Genomic DNA, 17,443 nt, shown 5'->3' on the forward strand with positions numbered 1-17,443 from the left:
TGTGGCAAGGATGTGTCCTTGCCCCCTTTTTATTTACCATTTACATCAATGACCTGGAAAGAACGTTGCTGCAGGAATGCCAGGATATGCCATTGGCATCAACTCGATTAATACCAGCATTATTATATGCAGACGACGCGGTATTGATGGCTAGGACTCCTCAGTCTATGCAAAAAATGGTAACATCCTTCACAAATTTTATGACCAATTTGGATCTAAGAATCAATTGTACGAAAACTTTCTGTATGAACTGCGGTTCAGGGGCTGATAAAAAGAAGAAAATAATTTACATTGATTCTAAACCTTTGGATTTTACTCAAACTTTTCCATATTTGGGTATTTTGTTTGATCAATCTGGTCTATGGAACACTGCAATAAAAACACAGAGATTGCTGTTTTCTAAGTCTATAATGGCCCTGCTAACTTTTAGTAGAAAAATGGGCAGAAAACCGATCAGAGAACTGTTTTGTATCTATAATGCAACTTGTGTTGCAATTGCCATATACGGTGCGGGTATCTGGGGACCTGCTAACGTGAAATCGTTGCAGGTGGCAGAAAACTGTTTTATGAGATATCTTTTAGCAGTCCCGGACAGTGTATCCACCTATATTTGCCACGCTGAACTTGGACAACCGTACCTAGAAGATGTCATCAAGGTACAACCGGTTCTTCTGTGGCATGGGGTATGGACCACCGAGGAGTGCTCTTTTCACCGTTTCATTTTGAGGGATGCAATAAGTCTCGATAATGTACATAGGATGAAATGGTTATGTTACGTAAAGACATTTCTCATACAAATAGGCCGCCTAGATTATTATGAAGATCCTTTACTGATGTGCCAGATCCCCAGGAAAGAATTGAAAAAACGTTATATGACGCACCTGGTGGATCTTAGGACCAAACTAGAAATTACAAAAAACACGGTGGTTGCCCATCAGTTAACAATGATTACGCTTGAGGCTATCGACACTCCTGAGGCGGAAGCCGGGAGAGACACTCGTGGTTTTTTAAAATACTGTTAATTTTCATTTGTTGCTTTTACCTGTACGCTTGTAGTTCTCTGGGCACTTTGCACTTTATACCTCATCGGGCCAACCCCGCGCGGGCTGGGATTTCAATCATTGCTGCCATTATTCGAACAGCCCACAGGCCACGCCCACTAATGTGAGGCCACGCCCCCTTTCCTCACCCTATAAGAATGTATATATCTCGGGCGCGCCTAAGGCAAGCCCGTCTGCGCCCGTCCGCGGCCGGTCGGGGCACGGGGCATGTCCCTCTACCGGTTTCATTAAATTCTCTTCTGCAGATCTGATCCGATTGCATTCCTATTGGCCTACTCCCCCCGCGACTGTCGAGCTCTGAGCCACTGGGGTTTATCTGTGCTAGAGATACCTTTCCTGAGATAGTTCCCCCTTTGTCCTCAGTCCCTCTCTCAGCCATCAACCCTCCATCCAACAAAGGGCTTCCATACCCCAATCTCACAGTGAGCTATCTTAATACTCGCTCACTGGTAAAACACCAGCTGAAAATCTTTGCTCTGTTAGATTCCGGGAAACCAGATATATTGTTGCTGACGGAGACTTGGCTCAATGAGGAGTCTACCCCTGACACTCTTGCTGCAATCCCCACTGGCTACTACATCCTCCAAGCGAACAGAGCTTCTGGTCGGCCAGGAGGTGGGGTAGCAGCGATTGTTAAACATCCTATCTGATTCTCCGCCCTGACTACCGTCAGTATTCCCTCGGTCGACCTCCTTGTGCTGAGACTGGAATCCCCTGTGACCCCCTTTATCTGTGTCCTAGTTTACCGCCCTCCCCAGTCCATGCCCGATTTCCCTACGATGTTTGGGGACATGCTCTCCCAACTTGTCATTAATAATTCTAAAATCTTAGTCTTAGGTGATTTTAATTATTGGCCTTTCGATGATAAAGAGAGTGCTTGCTCTGTTACATTCTCTGAGCTCCTATCTAGTATGAATTGTCTCTCACATATAAAATCAGCGACCCACATTAAGGGTCACACTTTGGACCAGGTTTGGACCTCCAACCTGGACATATCTGCCCCCTCATCTCACCCTTCTTATGGTCAGACCATTTTATAATCTCCTTTTCTCTTACGCCTACCCCCTGCCCTAGCAGAGCTTTGGAGGGCAACCTCTCGGCCCGGAATTGGAATAGGGCCGATCTCAGTAAATTTGTCACCTTACTCAGAACCTCTACACCCCTCCCAATTCCGGCTCCATTGACACCCAAGCTTCTGCCCTCACACACTGGCTGGAATCAGCCAGTGATATTGTGGCTCTGCTCAGACAGATTAAGCTTAAGCGCCTTCACGATGCTCAAAGGTGGTTCACCGAGGACCTCAAAGTCCTGAAGTTGGGTCTTAGGCAGGTCGAGCGCCGCTGGCGACGCGGCTATGCTCCCGACATGAAACTACGGTTTACGACCCTGCTCAAAGAGTACAAAGCAGCAGTCTTACAAGCTAAGACCTCCTTATTTTTCAAAAAAGATTGTTGACTCCGCCACCAAAACCAAAGATATCTTTTCCATCGTGGAGGAGCTGTCAAACCCAGATAGGGTTACTATTAAACCTCTCTCTTCCTGCGCACTTTGTGACTCCTTAAATCAGTTCTTTGTGGAAAAAATCGCCAATATTAAAAACAGCATTCTGTCCTCGGCCCCGCTTCTTCCCCTTAGGCCTGACTCCTTCCCGCCCTCCCCCCAACCCCAAGCAGCTGATTCAGATTCCTCCAATCCCGGAGACGGAGTTTCTAGCTCTTTTAAATAAGGTTGCCTCTGGATCCCCTACCGATTGTTGCCCTCCCTTGATCCTCCGCGAGGCTTTCACAGCCTGCCCCTCCCCCCCTTTGGCGCTGCTGAACAATTCTCTTTCCTCTGGCCTAGTCCCTAGGTCATTCAAAATCGCCGAGGTTGTGCCCATCCTCAAAAAACCTACGGCAGACCCTACGGTTATGAGTAACTTCTGTCCCATTTCCCTCCTTCCCTACCTCCGCAAAGTTCTTGAGTCTCACGTCACTAACATCTTGAGCACTTTTATCGAAGACTCCCACTTTCTCGACTCCCAACAGGCCGGCTTCAGACCCGCTCATTCCACGGAATCTGTTATACTTTCAGTTATGGAGGAACTGCGGAGAGGGGTGGACTCTAACATCAGTCAGGTTCTTGTGCTCCTGGATTTGTCGGCCGCCTTCGACACGGTCGACCATGATATCTTGGTCGGCTGTGTCGGGGAGGCTGGCATCCGGGGCACCGCCCTTGACTGGGTTCGCTCCTTTTTGAGCAACCGCCGCCAGGCGGTCCGGTTCTCTCAGTTTTCTGCTGACGGGGTCAGGCTGGCTTGCGGCGTCCCGCAGGGCTCCTCCTTATCCCCTCTTTTTAATTTATACCTGACCCCCCTTATTCGATCCTTACGAGGTAGCTGTGTCACCGCGTTCAATTACGCGGATGACATTCAGCTGGTCTTCCATATTAACTTTGCGGACCAGTCCATCGACAACTTTCGGTCTACCCTCTGTCACATTAGCGACTGGATGGGGGTGAATCACCTGAAACTCAACCCCGACAAGACCGAGTTGGTGCTTGTCGGGGGGGGCTGCCAATCCATGGAAATCCACCTTTTGGCCCACGAGGTTGGGTCCTCCCCCCCCAATCCTGTCAACTCAGTAAAAAGTCTTGGGGTTATTATCAGCAATGACTTTACGATGAAGCCCCAGATCAATGCGGTACTTTCCTCCAGTTTTTTTCAGTTAAGGAAAATCCGAAAGATTGCCCGCTTCCTGACCACTGAGGCCCTTACCCTGGTTCTGTTGGCTTTAGTCATCTCTAGGATATACTTCGCCAACTCCCATTATGTTGGAATACCGGCATACCAACTTAAGAGGCTACAACTTGTCCAGAACCAGGCCGCACGGCTCATCATCAGCCCAAACACCAACACGTCCGTCCTTTTTTAAAATCCCTCCACTGGCTCCCTTTCTCTGAGCGCTGCAAATTCAAATTAGGTTGCATTATTTTTAAGTCCCTTGCTAGTATAGGCCCTTATTTTATTTCTTCACTACTGCACCCATACGTCCCCTCCCGCAATCTGCGTTCCTCCCATCTGGCCTTACTTCAGGTCCCGACCTTTAAACGCAAAAAACAGGGAGGACTGAGGTTCTCATATCGTGCCCCGCTTCTTTGGAACGCACTCCCTTTAGGTCTAAGACTTGCCTCTCCTTTTACCCGTTTTAGGTCCCTTCTTAAAACCCACCTGTTTTGTAATGCCTACAATTAACGCTCTTCGCCCTACGGAATGTCTGTTTCCTTATGCTTTAGCGCCAAGAAACCGCTGGGTGTTAGTTGCGCTTTATACATTTTTTTTACATTACATTACATGATATCCAACCGTATATTAAGTTACAGATGAGAGACTTTGAAAGGTTTTTATTAATACGTTTTAGATTAAACATCTTATTTAGGCTACTAAGTTTTCCTACTATGAATGATTGGACAAGGCAACCTATTAAATTTATTTATTTATTTATTTCATTTATTTATTTGTGTACTTATAAAGCGCAACCTATCACCCAGAGGGCATCCTGGCGCTTTGAACTTCGGCAGGCACACAACTCACTGCTCAAACAATTTTCGGGAACAAATGCGTTTTCAGCGCTTTCCTAAATGGTAGGTAATCCAATTAAATGCCCATGCGATGACTTGTCCAACCAATCTGACATGCATATCTTGTTTTTTTGCAAATTGTACACAATCCCTAGGAAAAGATGGATATAGCCCATACTGAAGTACATGGATTTTAGACCGTGTCGTCCTGCTTTTCTAGCTATCCAGAAGTTAGATAATATATTAACTGTTGCATCTGTCTCTGCGTTTTTTAAAAATTTTTTTATCTCACGGAAATCAATAACTGTATAAAATTTAATAAGCCTATTTTACTGGAAATGGATTGTTTTTTTATTTTAAATGGTCATGAAATTATTGTACTTTTATGGTTATCTATGTATAATAACCGAATAAAGTTATTGAATGAATGAACTCATGTAGGCTGTTTTCCTGCAAGTATATGATTGTAGGCCTTGTTCTATCTTGTTCTGTTGAAGACACCTCGAGCGTTGGCCGAGCTGCATCTATAGTCTATCAAGAAGTGTTTGCGACTTGGATTCCCCTTAGCCAGGTAAACCGATACTGGGCCTTTATGGCTTCCTTTTCTATGCCTTGATGTTTAACATAGTTAATTCTCATTTCCTGATGTAGTGACCCTTTTATCTGTATGTAAGCTTGTTTTTGCCTCAATGCTGGAGGTATGCAAACTTCGTCCCGCTTTTTCTTTGATTCCAGGACAAAATCAGGGTTCATTTTTCCATTTTAGTGGGGGCCAAAGGTTATCTCATTCTTATCATTCTATGTCTCTTGTGAGGACCCCATCTATAGGCAGTTTACCCTGGATAATATGCTGCATAGCTACTCACTTATAAGGTCCAAAGACGAGACCTATTGGCTATGCCAATGCTTGTTAATTATTTGTTATATAAATACATTTAAGAACTTGTTTGTGGCTACAAAATCCAGATTACATAATACTAGACTAAGAGTTCTCTAAATGGCACTCGAAAAATTACTGCTCAACGTGCTTAGTATTTATAATTTAAAAAAAGAAAACGTTATGTATTGGTAGTTGTAGACGGTACAGTATAAGCACATCATGACAAACAAAAGAGTACGATATCTATTAGTCAATCAATAAGGTTTGCTCGCTCCATGATGGGAAGCTAAAACCTAAATCGTGGTGCCAAGAGTCTAAAAGTTATGAAAAATAGGTAGGTGTAACCATAAGCAGCAGAACCATTCACATAAGGCAACGCCAGCTGTGGCTGGGTCCTTTCACAGTCATTTCAGCAGATAACTATAACGTAACTGTAGGAATTTGTCCAGGGTCACCTATTTCTCCCCCCACCATACCTGTGTTGGTGCGCATCCGTGTGGCAGAAGGGGGTTGGGCAACAGTGCCTCTCCACCACATCCCCCCTCTCCGCCGGGTCTGTCTCAGCACTGGTCTGTGAGCAGGGAGCGCTACAGTTCTTCATCCTCTACCCTCAAAAAAGCTACCATAATGGCCCAGTCCGCCACGATCAGGCGGTGTCACAGACCTCTACTTTCCTCCTCTCTTTGTGTAGGTTTCTCCACTAGCGTCCCTTGTTTGACCTTCCTGTTACTCCTACAGTGAGGAGGTCATCCAGTGACCTCTAGTGCATGGCAAGGCCCCGTCTGACCAAAACCAGAGCCAAGCTCAAGAAACTAGCTCCCATGCCTAATGTTTTCAAAGCGGGAGATAGACCTAAAAGACATACTGCCATCTTCCCAGTCTAGTGTGTGCTCTCAAATTGATTCGGTCAGGGAAGACCCTTATCCGAAGAATGTGCACACTTTTTGAGGGAACTACTCTGGTTCCTTATCCCAACTCATTGCCATGTGTTTCAAATGTTAATCAAAGACCATATGATCAAAGTTTCAATCCTTCTTTTATTTCAAAGTTTATCAGTTTCTTCAATGTTATCAGATTTTTTGGAATTTCAATCCATGAATTAAACCACCCAATGCATTTCGTATAGCTCAAAAGGACCCTTCTTCAGGGATCTGGAAAAATAAACAAAAGGCTAATCAGTCCCAGTTTCTAATAAAAAAGATATATGCAATGTAATATTCACACTTTCTCAAAGAAAACCACAAATGATCATACACATACATATTAACAATACCCGTTTTCAACAATGCACAAAGCAACATATTTCAATGCTTCGACATAAGAGTTTATGGTTTCACATTGGTATAAATGTCAGTGTGATGAACATTTCTCATGCAATTAACTGTACAGCGCTAAGTGAACTCGCACTAGCTTCCTTTCAGACCCTATATTGTGATACGCTCCGGTCAAAGTTTCTAAGTTGCGGGCAATTAAATAGAATCAAACACAGCGCGGCTAGCGCGCGTTGGAGTTTCAAGCCTGCTTTACTCATGTTTCACTCAAAAAACAAGTAAAAGCCGTTGCACCTTATCTATTTTGTTGCATCTGGGGCACTCTTTGTCAGCAGTGTTCTGTATCCTGTTGAGCCGGAGTGGGGTGAGATATGACGTATGGAGAAAGTTGAGCTGGGTGTAACAGGATCTAGTATTGCGTGATGTAGTATGGACATGCTCCAGCATTCTGGCCCATTCCTTACTGTATAAGTCACGGTTTATCGCAGTTTCTCATCCCGTTTAAGCTGCGTTAAGTCTGTCTGGGTCGAATGTAGAGCCGATTTATAGGGCCAGGAAACTAACCAACAGCTGTTCCCAAAGGTGAGAAAAAAATTGTAATGCTTCAGCGACACAGCCTGACCCGTCTGCCACAACACATTTATTGTCCTGCTAACTGCTGCATATGTTAGAAATTATGTGGCGGGAAAACTAGTATGTATAAATTAAAAGGCCCCTTTTTCCTACAGGATACTTCTGGCACCAGCATTGTCTTTGAACCTCTGATCACCCAATCTTTATTTTTGCTTTGATAATCTTTATTTTTCCGAATGTTGTCTAACCTTTTTGTGTTTCTCTCCAGGTCAAGGGTCCAGGAATCGGGCTTCTCGGACACTCCAAAGGAGGTGACCTTGTCCTCAGCATGGCATCTCTCCTGAAAGGAATAACTGCGACTGCTACCATTAATGGTGCTATCACCACTGTTGGCGCTGCGCTACATTACAAAGATCTAGTTCTAGCCCCAATCGGCACAGATAGAAAGCGCATCACTTTACCACAGCCTGGTATTGCAAACATCATAAATTGCTTGGATGACCCTTTGGCACCAGAGAACCGCAAAAGTTTGATTCCAGTCGAGAAGGCTGAAGGGAAATTCCTTTTTATTGTCGGAGAGGATGACCAGAATTGGAAGAGTGAGTTCATGGCTAATGCAGCTGCTGACATTGTAGAGGCACATGGAAAAGAAAGACCAGAGGTTGTTGTTTACCCCGGGGCGGGGCATTACATTGAACCTCCATATTTCCCAATGTGTGCTGCCTCAATGCATTTGCTCGTGGGCATGCCTGTCATGTGGGGAGGAGAACCGGGAGCCCATTCTCGGGCACAGGAGGGGGCTTGGAAGAAAATACAAGATTTTTTCAGAAAACTTTCGAATGAACAACCTTTACCCGGTAAACTATAATTGGGCTTGTATTAATACACGTTTCTGTCCTCCTGAATGGTAAACGCTACTATTGGGGGGCAAAGAAATTACCGATCTGTTTTATTTACTTTCCAAGCAAACTGTTGAAGTTCGGAGAACTTGGGTGCTATTGTAACACAATGGAGACAGTTTCTAACATACATTGCTTTTGTACGACATGCAGCATGTCAAATCTGATTCTTTCATGACATTGATTTAAGGGAATTTCCTGTTGCATGGTTTCACTGTTTAGCTATGCACCATAGAGGCAACGCTTAATCATACACTGAATAGTCCAATAGTTGCCCATTTATTGTTATTCCGTCACTGATGTTGTCCCCTCGTTACTCCTGCTGGTAAGCAGTTTAGACATCCTTACAACACTGTGCTATTGGATTAGTTGTCATCAGTGCTCAATTTAGGCTAGTGGTTTCCAGTGTTTGGCACCAGCACTTAATTCTTAAAAGTGTTAATACTTCAGTATACATTAGAAATGAATTATACTTTCTGTGAGAAGCTGGCCTGGTATATTATGTTCAGTGGACACTTAGCACCAGTCCTGACAACCCTAATGTATGGTGATTTAAGAGGTCCTAGACAACCTTGGAAAGCTCTCTAAGTGGTAGCTGTGAAGCGCAGCTTTCAGGCTTAGTCCAGAAGGAGTGTAAAGCAGCTTGTTTTACCGGAATGCAATCTTATAGTATAGATTAAGTAAAAAGAACCACACAAGGTATTTATAAAAATATGTGTTTATTATATTATACTCTCTAACATGTTTAGATATCTCCTCCATAGAGATAAACACAATGCACACAATACTTTATCAAAGAAACACAGTAAAATAGCACGTAATAAACAGTAGACCCGGGGGGGGCGGGGGGTGGCATACCATACCATACCATACCATACCATACCATATACTAAGGAATTGGTATAAGAACCACAACTCGGGTCAAGACAAGGTCGAGAGGACGTAGAAGGGCTGGGGACCCAAGGAACCACCCAAGTTGAGTAGATGGGGGACCCCATTGAGAGCGGTGCAGTGTGGAAACACGACTGCGTGCTCCGTTCAACTCTACGTGTAAGTCGCAGTTGGATTTTTAAAGATGATGGACCCTTCCCAGTGGACCCTGAAGAAACCCCTTGGAAGACAGAAGGTTGGAGAGCCACCCCACCCGTGGATACTCTAGTACCCACGTTACCTACCCCAGGGAAGCCGGGTGCATATGTGTGAAGTGGTGTCTGAAACCGCAGTCTAACCCAATGGAGGACTTCAGGAAAGTGCCGCTGGTGAAGGAGTAAGTGTCGGGTGGAATCCGAAGGTGGATTCTAGATGAGAGGTACCTGCAAGCAGAGGGTACAAAGTCTGTGTCACTCGGGTGACCAGGAGAGTTGGAAGACAAATGCCCTCCGATGTCTGTTTTGCAGATGGGTGACAATGACCTTGACTCTGCAGCTGTAAGGATAGGGCGAACAGCAAGTTCCAGGGGACTGACCACAAGCAGGGGAGTCAGGGCAGGCTCCAAGCAATCAGGGGAGCCCAAAAGAAACAACTGTGACCCTCAAATGGACCCACAGGCTGGAGGTAATGGAGTCTGGCGAGGACATTAAGCAGCTCAACAAAAGATGCAGGCCACAATGCGGTGTGGCTGAAGATTCTGGTCGCTGGAGGTGCTTGAGTTTGGGGCTACTTGGAGCCCGAAGATCTACTTGGAAGGAAGCCAACAAGCCTCTGCAATTGCAAGTTGACATGGTGCACAGGGGTCTGTTATCGCAACCCCCACAAGGGATACTGGCCTCAAACTTGCTGAGAGGGGGAGGGTAGGCCCCGGGAGCTATAGAAAACCACCACCTGTGTTGAAGAACCTTACGGAGTCCGTAGGAGCTCGGATCAGCAGACCGGTTGACTTAGTTGTGGTGCCTGCAAATGCAGGGGAGTGACTCCTTGACTCCAAGGGAGATTCCGTCAGGTGTCTTTGATGCCCATAGGCCTTGGAAGCTTCCTGTATGGTGGACAGGCCCGGACGATGCAGCAGATTGGAAGGGAGACTAAGTCGAGCCTAAATGAAGTCCAGTGTGCTCAGATGGTGGAAGTAGAAGTATTGTCCGATCTGAATCTTGTCCCATGGCGAATCTAAGGACCTACACACAGGTAATCCCTTCAGTACCCTAGGGAAAGGGTTGGGACGATTCAGGAGACCCTCCCAGGGGAGGGTCTGGATGGGGGATCACGTTACTCCCATGTCCTTTGTCCAACGGCTTTCAGGACTGGTTTGAGCTGGACTATGCATGGGGACACCAAATGTGCCCCTCACATGCAGATTGAGTGACGCTGGTAAGCACACCCACCCTACCCCAATACACTAAATCCTGTCTGAGAGGTGGTCACACCTCCCAGTGACAGAATGCCTATTGTTCTGCCTTCCCCTGCTCGAGCTTGGCTCAACAGCATGGGGGCAGAATCGTGTCACTGGTAGGCAGCAACCATTTTGTGCTGTCTGGCTCAAGAAGGCTGGTGCCGGGAACACTGAGAGCCTAACGGAGGGCTCTTCCAGTGGTTGGAATCATACCTCCCACACTGTTTACCATGTGGGGGTATGATTCCAACATGTTTGATACCAAACGTGATAGGAATCATTGCCGCCAGTTTCGAGATTGTCATTGCGTAATTACACCGTGCCCCTCTATATAGTATATGGCTGCTTCACTTACAACCCGGGAGAATGGACGCTGTAGGGGTGTCCTGCTCTTGTAGGGGTGTCCTGCTCTTGTAGGGGCACCCTCACACTTAGAACCAAACACACTGCCTTCAGGATTGATAAGGCCTGCTATAGGGGTGACTTATAGGTTCTAAGTGCAGTGACCCCAGATATAGGAAACCTATATCTTTAGTAAGTGGTGCTAGCGCCAGCTTACCCAGGCTGCAATGGCAGGCCTGTAGTTCCATTTTGAAAGGTCTCTCATGGGTGGCATAATGCATGCTTCAGCCCATGGGTGACCTCTGGGGTACCTATGCCCTAGGTACCTTAGTACCATATGCTAGGGACTTATAAGGGTACCCCAGTATCCATTCTGGGATGTAGTGAAGTACTGAACATAACAATTCAAGGGAAAAAGCAGATGGACTGGGGTCCTGATTAGCAGGATCACAGTCAGACTAGTCAAAAACCAGCATAGCACCAGGCAAAAAGTGGGGATAACAACGCAGAAGGATCCACCTCCCTACAGCTGCCACCTATACCATTCTTGTAGCTCTGGGTGACCTGTTATAGTCTGAATTATCACACTTGTAGGTGTGTAATGGTTAGTAGTTGTGTTGTGATAAGGCCCCTGGCACTTTGTTTACTCAAATAGTGCACTGCATGTCATATCCCCCCCTTCTAGACCATAGAAACATGGCTTCCGCTTGAGAACTGGCTATGCAACTCATCATTCCTGTCTCTCAACACAGCCTTGAGCTACTGTTTGGAAACCTAGGGATAGCTAGGTGAAATAACTTCAAGAGCTGTGTACTATATGTGGCCTCCAACATCTTCCCCAGTTTTATGTAATGTCAACTTTCTGACTCCTATTCACATTTTTCTGAGACATGGCTTCATTTTGTCACTGCCTTGCAGTATTAGCTCTGCTGCAGACCTCTGTTTAATGTCCATCTCTTAATGTAATGTCCCCAAGAATGGTACTGAGGATGAAGAGACCTAGTGCTTGTAATACTCTAGTGGGATAACTTGCCATCATTCCACCTTTCTATCCTAGTTTATAGGCTTGTTCACCTACCTGGCACCCACATCAAGGTTAATTAGTGTAAACAGCATAATACTGTGATATGATGTCCACCATCTTGCTAACATCTGAGTAGCCCATATCAGATACTTTTCTTCGATCGAAGTCCTAGTTCATGTATTCAAAAAAGTGGATGGCCTCCAAAGCTTTCCTCCAGGTATTATCACCATGCTTCCACGATTCCTTGAATCCTGAGGCGTTTTCACCAATATTTTATTAACATCAATTTATTTTCCTTTAAATACTGTCATAAGAAATTCTAAACCAATATTACCTACCTACAATTTGCATAATTGTGCATGGATTGTTATGGCATTAATATGCAAATTAAAATACGGGTATTTTTTTCTCTTTTGCTTATTTAGAGTACAATCATATAATTCTTTCTCTTGTTCATGGAAAGGTAACCAACAACAGAAATTCATTTATAATCCAGTAGTGGTTTTTGGTGGGGAAACTGGATTGTTTTATGCATTGATCCTCTATTAATAGTTCAACAGGGCTTCAATTGATTATAGAACATTTTGTCAGATTGTACAGTCGAGTTCAAAGGTTTACGGGTATATGTACATATTGATAAATTTATATTTTACATATATGCATTTGCTTTTATGTGCATGAATAACCACCACATATGCTCATAAACATGTGATTTTTGTCATGCCTTTTAGCTTGCTGTGCAGGCATCCATTGAAGCAATGAGCTCAGAAGCCACTGGTACAATGGCTTCTAGCTGTCAAGGCCAAACTGTACCTACACAGTGCTATAAACACTAGCACTAAAATTAGTTTTGTTACTGATGCCCTTTTGTTTGCAGCCAGCCTTCTTGTGGAATATGAAGAGCAGTATTAAAAAAAATAGGTTTGCAACACTACCTCTTTGGAAAAACAATGGATGCTTATTAATTGAGGATTTTGGTAACCCAATTAAAGAGAAATAGTCAGAGCCTGTATATTATTTTGAAATAAAAATGTCTACGTTCGTAGCTGGTTTCATTTGCCTCTAAAGTTTGTTGTATTTTTACCACCTATGTATTTTTAGGTGACCCCGGCTAGTCCTTTCATATTAAATACATGGATGATCGTAATTAGCTGGTTGTTCACGCATTAAAGATTTAGTATTGTTTGCTTTAGAAACTTAATCGTTTGTGATGTTAATAAAATGGAATCTTTGGAAAATCATAAATAATAACTTGTTTTTACACAGTACATTCCTAGAGGTGTCAGTAATGGGTGCTGTTATTACCCATCTTAATGGTACTAAAGTGTATAGATTTTAAAAGGATGACCAGCTGAGAAGTTGCCCTGTCTGGATTGAGCTCACTTGCCAAATGCACCATTACAAATTAACACATTGAGCTGTCTTCCATTTGTATCGTCGTAATCAAGAAAAAATCAAACGATTAGAAAGTCTTAATCAAAGGTCAAGGAAATTGTCAAATATTGCATCTCTCAACGTTATTGTTTTAGATTTTCAAATCTAAGGCATAAAACCTAAGATATATGAAGAGAAGTATTACAAAAGTTGGTTTGCAGCACTACCTTGTTGGGATAACAACGGATGATTTTGGTAAACCAATTAAAGAGAAATAGTCAGAACGAGAATCCTTAATTTATTTTAAAAGTATTGGAAAAATTGCTACCTCGAGGAGAAGCAATATTGACTATTTACTTTCTCAGCTTTGAATGTTCTAGGATTAGAAAATTAGAATGTTTAAGCATGTTAATACTTAATGTAAGAAGATTGTTTTAGCTGAATCTGTATATTATTTTTAAATAAAATGTTCTAAGTTCCTAGCTGGTTTCATTTGCCTCTAAATTCTGTTTTAAGTATTTGTACCACCTATACCTTGCTCTAGGCCTGGCCAAAAATAAGATTGCTATGGCCTGGAAAGCGGCAACTGGCCCCAATGTCAACGCATGGATGCATGACCTTCGTAGGGCGTTACTCTCTGAGTACACCAATCAGCTGGAGACTATGGCACGTGCGTCAGCACCTCCACGACAGACCCCTATACAATGGCAGAAATATTTAACTGTGATTGAGACTAAATTAGCTGTACATCCCCCTCCCTCATAGACTCGTTCCAACTGTACATCCCTCCTCCCGTTGCTTCCCTTCTTCTCCTGGCCCCCGCACCAGCACCCCCCCCCCTTATACTTGTCATCTACATTAGTGCATGACCTAACCCATCTCTGCAACCACATAAATGTTACTCATTGCTCCACTTATTTGTCAGACGTACCCATGACTGTGATTCCACAAAGAGATCAGTTTTAGTTTCCTCTCCCCCCCCCCCATTTCTTTTATATCCACCCCCCCTCTATCTCTTTCCTGTGTTCTTTTCTTCGTTAAATTTTAACTTAACTTGCAGTTACCTCACAGGGAAAGGAGTTTTGGGGAACGATGGCTAATACATTATTTGGTAATCCTGATCTCATTGGCTGTTTTTTCAATTATGCGGTGCCGCGGAGTGAAGCAGCATGCCCACCAGTACTGTGGACTTCTCTGTCTCCAAAAAGAGTGTTTTCTTATATCCTCACCACTACCATTTCAATGTATTGCTATTACATGATGACAATGCCAGATTGTATCGTCATGCAAAAGTTCTTGGTGTTATTTTATTAAAATAATAAATATATATATATTTTTACCAACTATGTGTTTTTAAGTGACCCCGGCTAATCCTTTTATATTAAATAAATAGATCATAATCAGCTGGTTGTTCCTGCATTGCGGATTTAGTATTGTTTGCTTTAATTAAATAACGTAATCGTTTGTGACGTTAATAAAATGGAATCTTTGGAAAACCATAAATAAAAACGTATTTTTACACGGTACATTTCTAGAGATTTCAGTAATGGGTGCTGTTATTACCCATCTTAATGATAGTAAAGTGCATCTACTTTAAAAGGATGGCCAGCTGAGAAGTTGCCCTTTCTGGATTGAGCTCACTTGCCAAATGCACCATTAAAAATTAACACATTGAGCTGTCTTCCATTTGTATTGTCGCAATCAAGAAACAATAAAACCATTAGAGAGTCTAAATCAATGGTCAAGGAAAATGTCAAATATTGCATCTTTCAACGTTCTTGTTTTCGCTTTACAAATCTAAGGCATACATTCTAAGATATGAATTACCATAACATATAAAATGACTATGAGTCCTATCCATATTCAAAAAAACAACTACTCATCCATACTAAATCATTCAACAAAGTAAATAAGGACCAAATTTGCAACCAATAGAGGATTGGTTTAAGAGCTAAAGTGGTCTCAACAATCTTCATGCCCAGTTGCATGCTTAATGGGGCCCTGAGTGTCCCTTGTCCTAAGTGTAATAAACTACACACAAATCTGTTTTCAACTTACCCCATTCTGGTGGCCTTTTTAAGCCCCAAGAGTTTTGCTGTAGCCGCTCTTTCAGCCACTGCTTTCATTTGGTAGACTTGAATACTGGGATCAATTAATCTGCAGCCGGAATAGACAATTAGCGTAATGGCTCGTACTGGCTTCACTTTTTACTAGCTCCTTTCCCAAGACAATTTCTCGTCGAATCTAATCCCCAGCTAGTCATAATATTCATCGCTATACAAAGAGATACGGGTTTTGAATGTATTCTTCAAATGTCACTGTGCATTTAAAATCTAAATATGTTTTCTTTATTTGTTCATCGTAAGGTTCCACTTCAAGCATTATTCCTCAACTCCTCTGAGTAACTTGTGCATCACTAATGTACTGCAGGACAAGAGAAGAGCATCATAGGCTAACAGAATCGGTATTCTATCTCCCCAGGTTCGAATCTAAAAGACTTCTGTCCACGTCAATAATATAAAGATTGAATAAGAGAAGTGCAAGGACACAACCTTGCCATACACCAGGATTTATTTTAAAACTGGGAGTGATCACCTTTGACTGAAGCTGTTTCCAAGATGAAGTTGCTTTAGGGTAGGTGCACGCTTATATGTGAGGGCTAGGCTGAACAAATTCTGCCTCAAAATAGATCTATTGACCCCAGCGAAAGGCTCTTTTTCGGTCACTAAAAGTCCTAAACAGAGTCACATTTTATGATACGTACATATTTCAAGCTTCTATTGTACACTATCATGGCATGATTGAATGTGCCTTGAGCTTATCTAAAACTGGCTTGTAGAAGTGACAGGATCTTATTGTCTTCGTCCTGCTTCCAAACGTTTGAGTACTATTTTACTGTAAGTGTTTCCCATATTAGTTAGGAGATAGGATGATAGTTCTCCAGGCCATTGCAAGGACCTTTTTTGCGAAGGTGAAATCTAATTGTGGTTTCTAGAATGCAGGTATCCACCTCGTGGTCATCAACTATATTGAACACCGTTGTTACGACAGGTGCCCAAGTAGACAAGTCATCTCGATAAACATCAGTTGGTACTCTGACCGAGCCAGGAGCTTTTGTCTGCTTTTGACTAAGAGTGGCCCTCGAGTTTCCACTTCAATGAATTCCAGGTGAGGTTCTCTGGCTTTTTCAGTGGAAGCAGTCATGGCACCTGAACCTAATAGAACTGGACTTCTCCGTCACTATCCGCATGTTTACAGAAACTCGACTGCTTAGGGATTTGTAAACATTTACCTAGAAACTGGGTAAAGTGGCACCTGTCAAGCTTCCTTTCAAAAACATGGAGACCAGAGTTTTAAAGTATGTACCACAGAAGCCAACCTTTTTGGAAGTTACACCTCTAAAAAGAACTAATCTCAAAACGACTTTGAAAATTGGCTGGAGGGGACAAAAGATTCCTGCGGAGTTGGGGTCACTGTAGTTTCAAGCAGCAGAAAAGGCTCTCTGCCCTCAGAAGCCATCTTCACACACCTGTGCCATGAGTAAAAGAGGCTTGCTCGTGCTACAGAACACCAGTTGCTTTACTGTGACATGGGATTCTTGCAGAGTTGGGGGAATTGTTGTTTCGAGCAGCAGAAGGGACTTGCTGCCCCAGAAGCTACCTTCACCCATACACACACACACACCTGAACCTTGAGGAGGATGGACTTGCAAGTGCTGCAAAGCACCAGTTGTTTGCACGGGCCAAGGCCGGGCCGGTCTGTGTTGAACGAGGCTGGGCTGGGCCACCCCCGACTGAGACCCACAAGCATAGATACCATGCTTAAGTGGGTTATATGGGTAATTTCAAATGAAATAGCTCCGATTGGTTGTCCATGGAGCCTGGGAGAGGAAAGTGTGGGGTGAAGGGGTGGAGATGCCAGCCAGTAGTAGTATGTCGGAGGACGCACCCCCAAAATTGGAGAAGGACTGCCCAGCAAAGAAGAACAGGGTACCTACTCGCAGTCACAGTAGAAAAGGTTAACCCCTGTGTTTATTTGGTGCCCCGAGTGCAAGTATTGCTAACTCACCCACAGAACCTGCTGCTAAACGTACGAGGCCCAACGCCCAAACACTTCAATCGCTGCAACAGTCAAA

General features: G+C 43.7%; 1 protein-coding gene across 1 annotated transcript in view; it reads left to right on the top strand.

The window, feature by feature from the left end:
- Positions 1 to 13,790, top strand: part of LOC144781042 (acyl-coenzyme A thioesterase 1-like) — a 42,335-nt gene extending 28,545 nt beyond the window's left edge. The window contains exon 3 of the mRNA XM_078659660.1: positions 7,612 to 13,790. Within this exon, the coding sequence (XP_078515786.1) occupies positions 7,612 to 8,211 (600 nt within the window). The 3' untranslated portion in view covers positions 8,212 to 13,790. The remainder of the gene's footprint in view (positions 1 to 7,611) is intronic.
- Positions 13,791 to 17,443: the final 3,653 nt, after the last annotated feature.

Source organism: Lissotriton helveticus, chromosome 9, assembly GCF_964261635.1.
Source record: "Lissotriton helveticus chromosome 9, aLisHel1.1, whole genome shotgun sequence".
Taxonomy (NCBI): domain Eukaryota; kingdom Metazoa; phylum Chordata; class Amphibia; order Caudata; family Salamandridae; genus Lissotriton; species Lissotriton helveticus.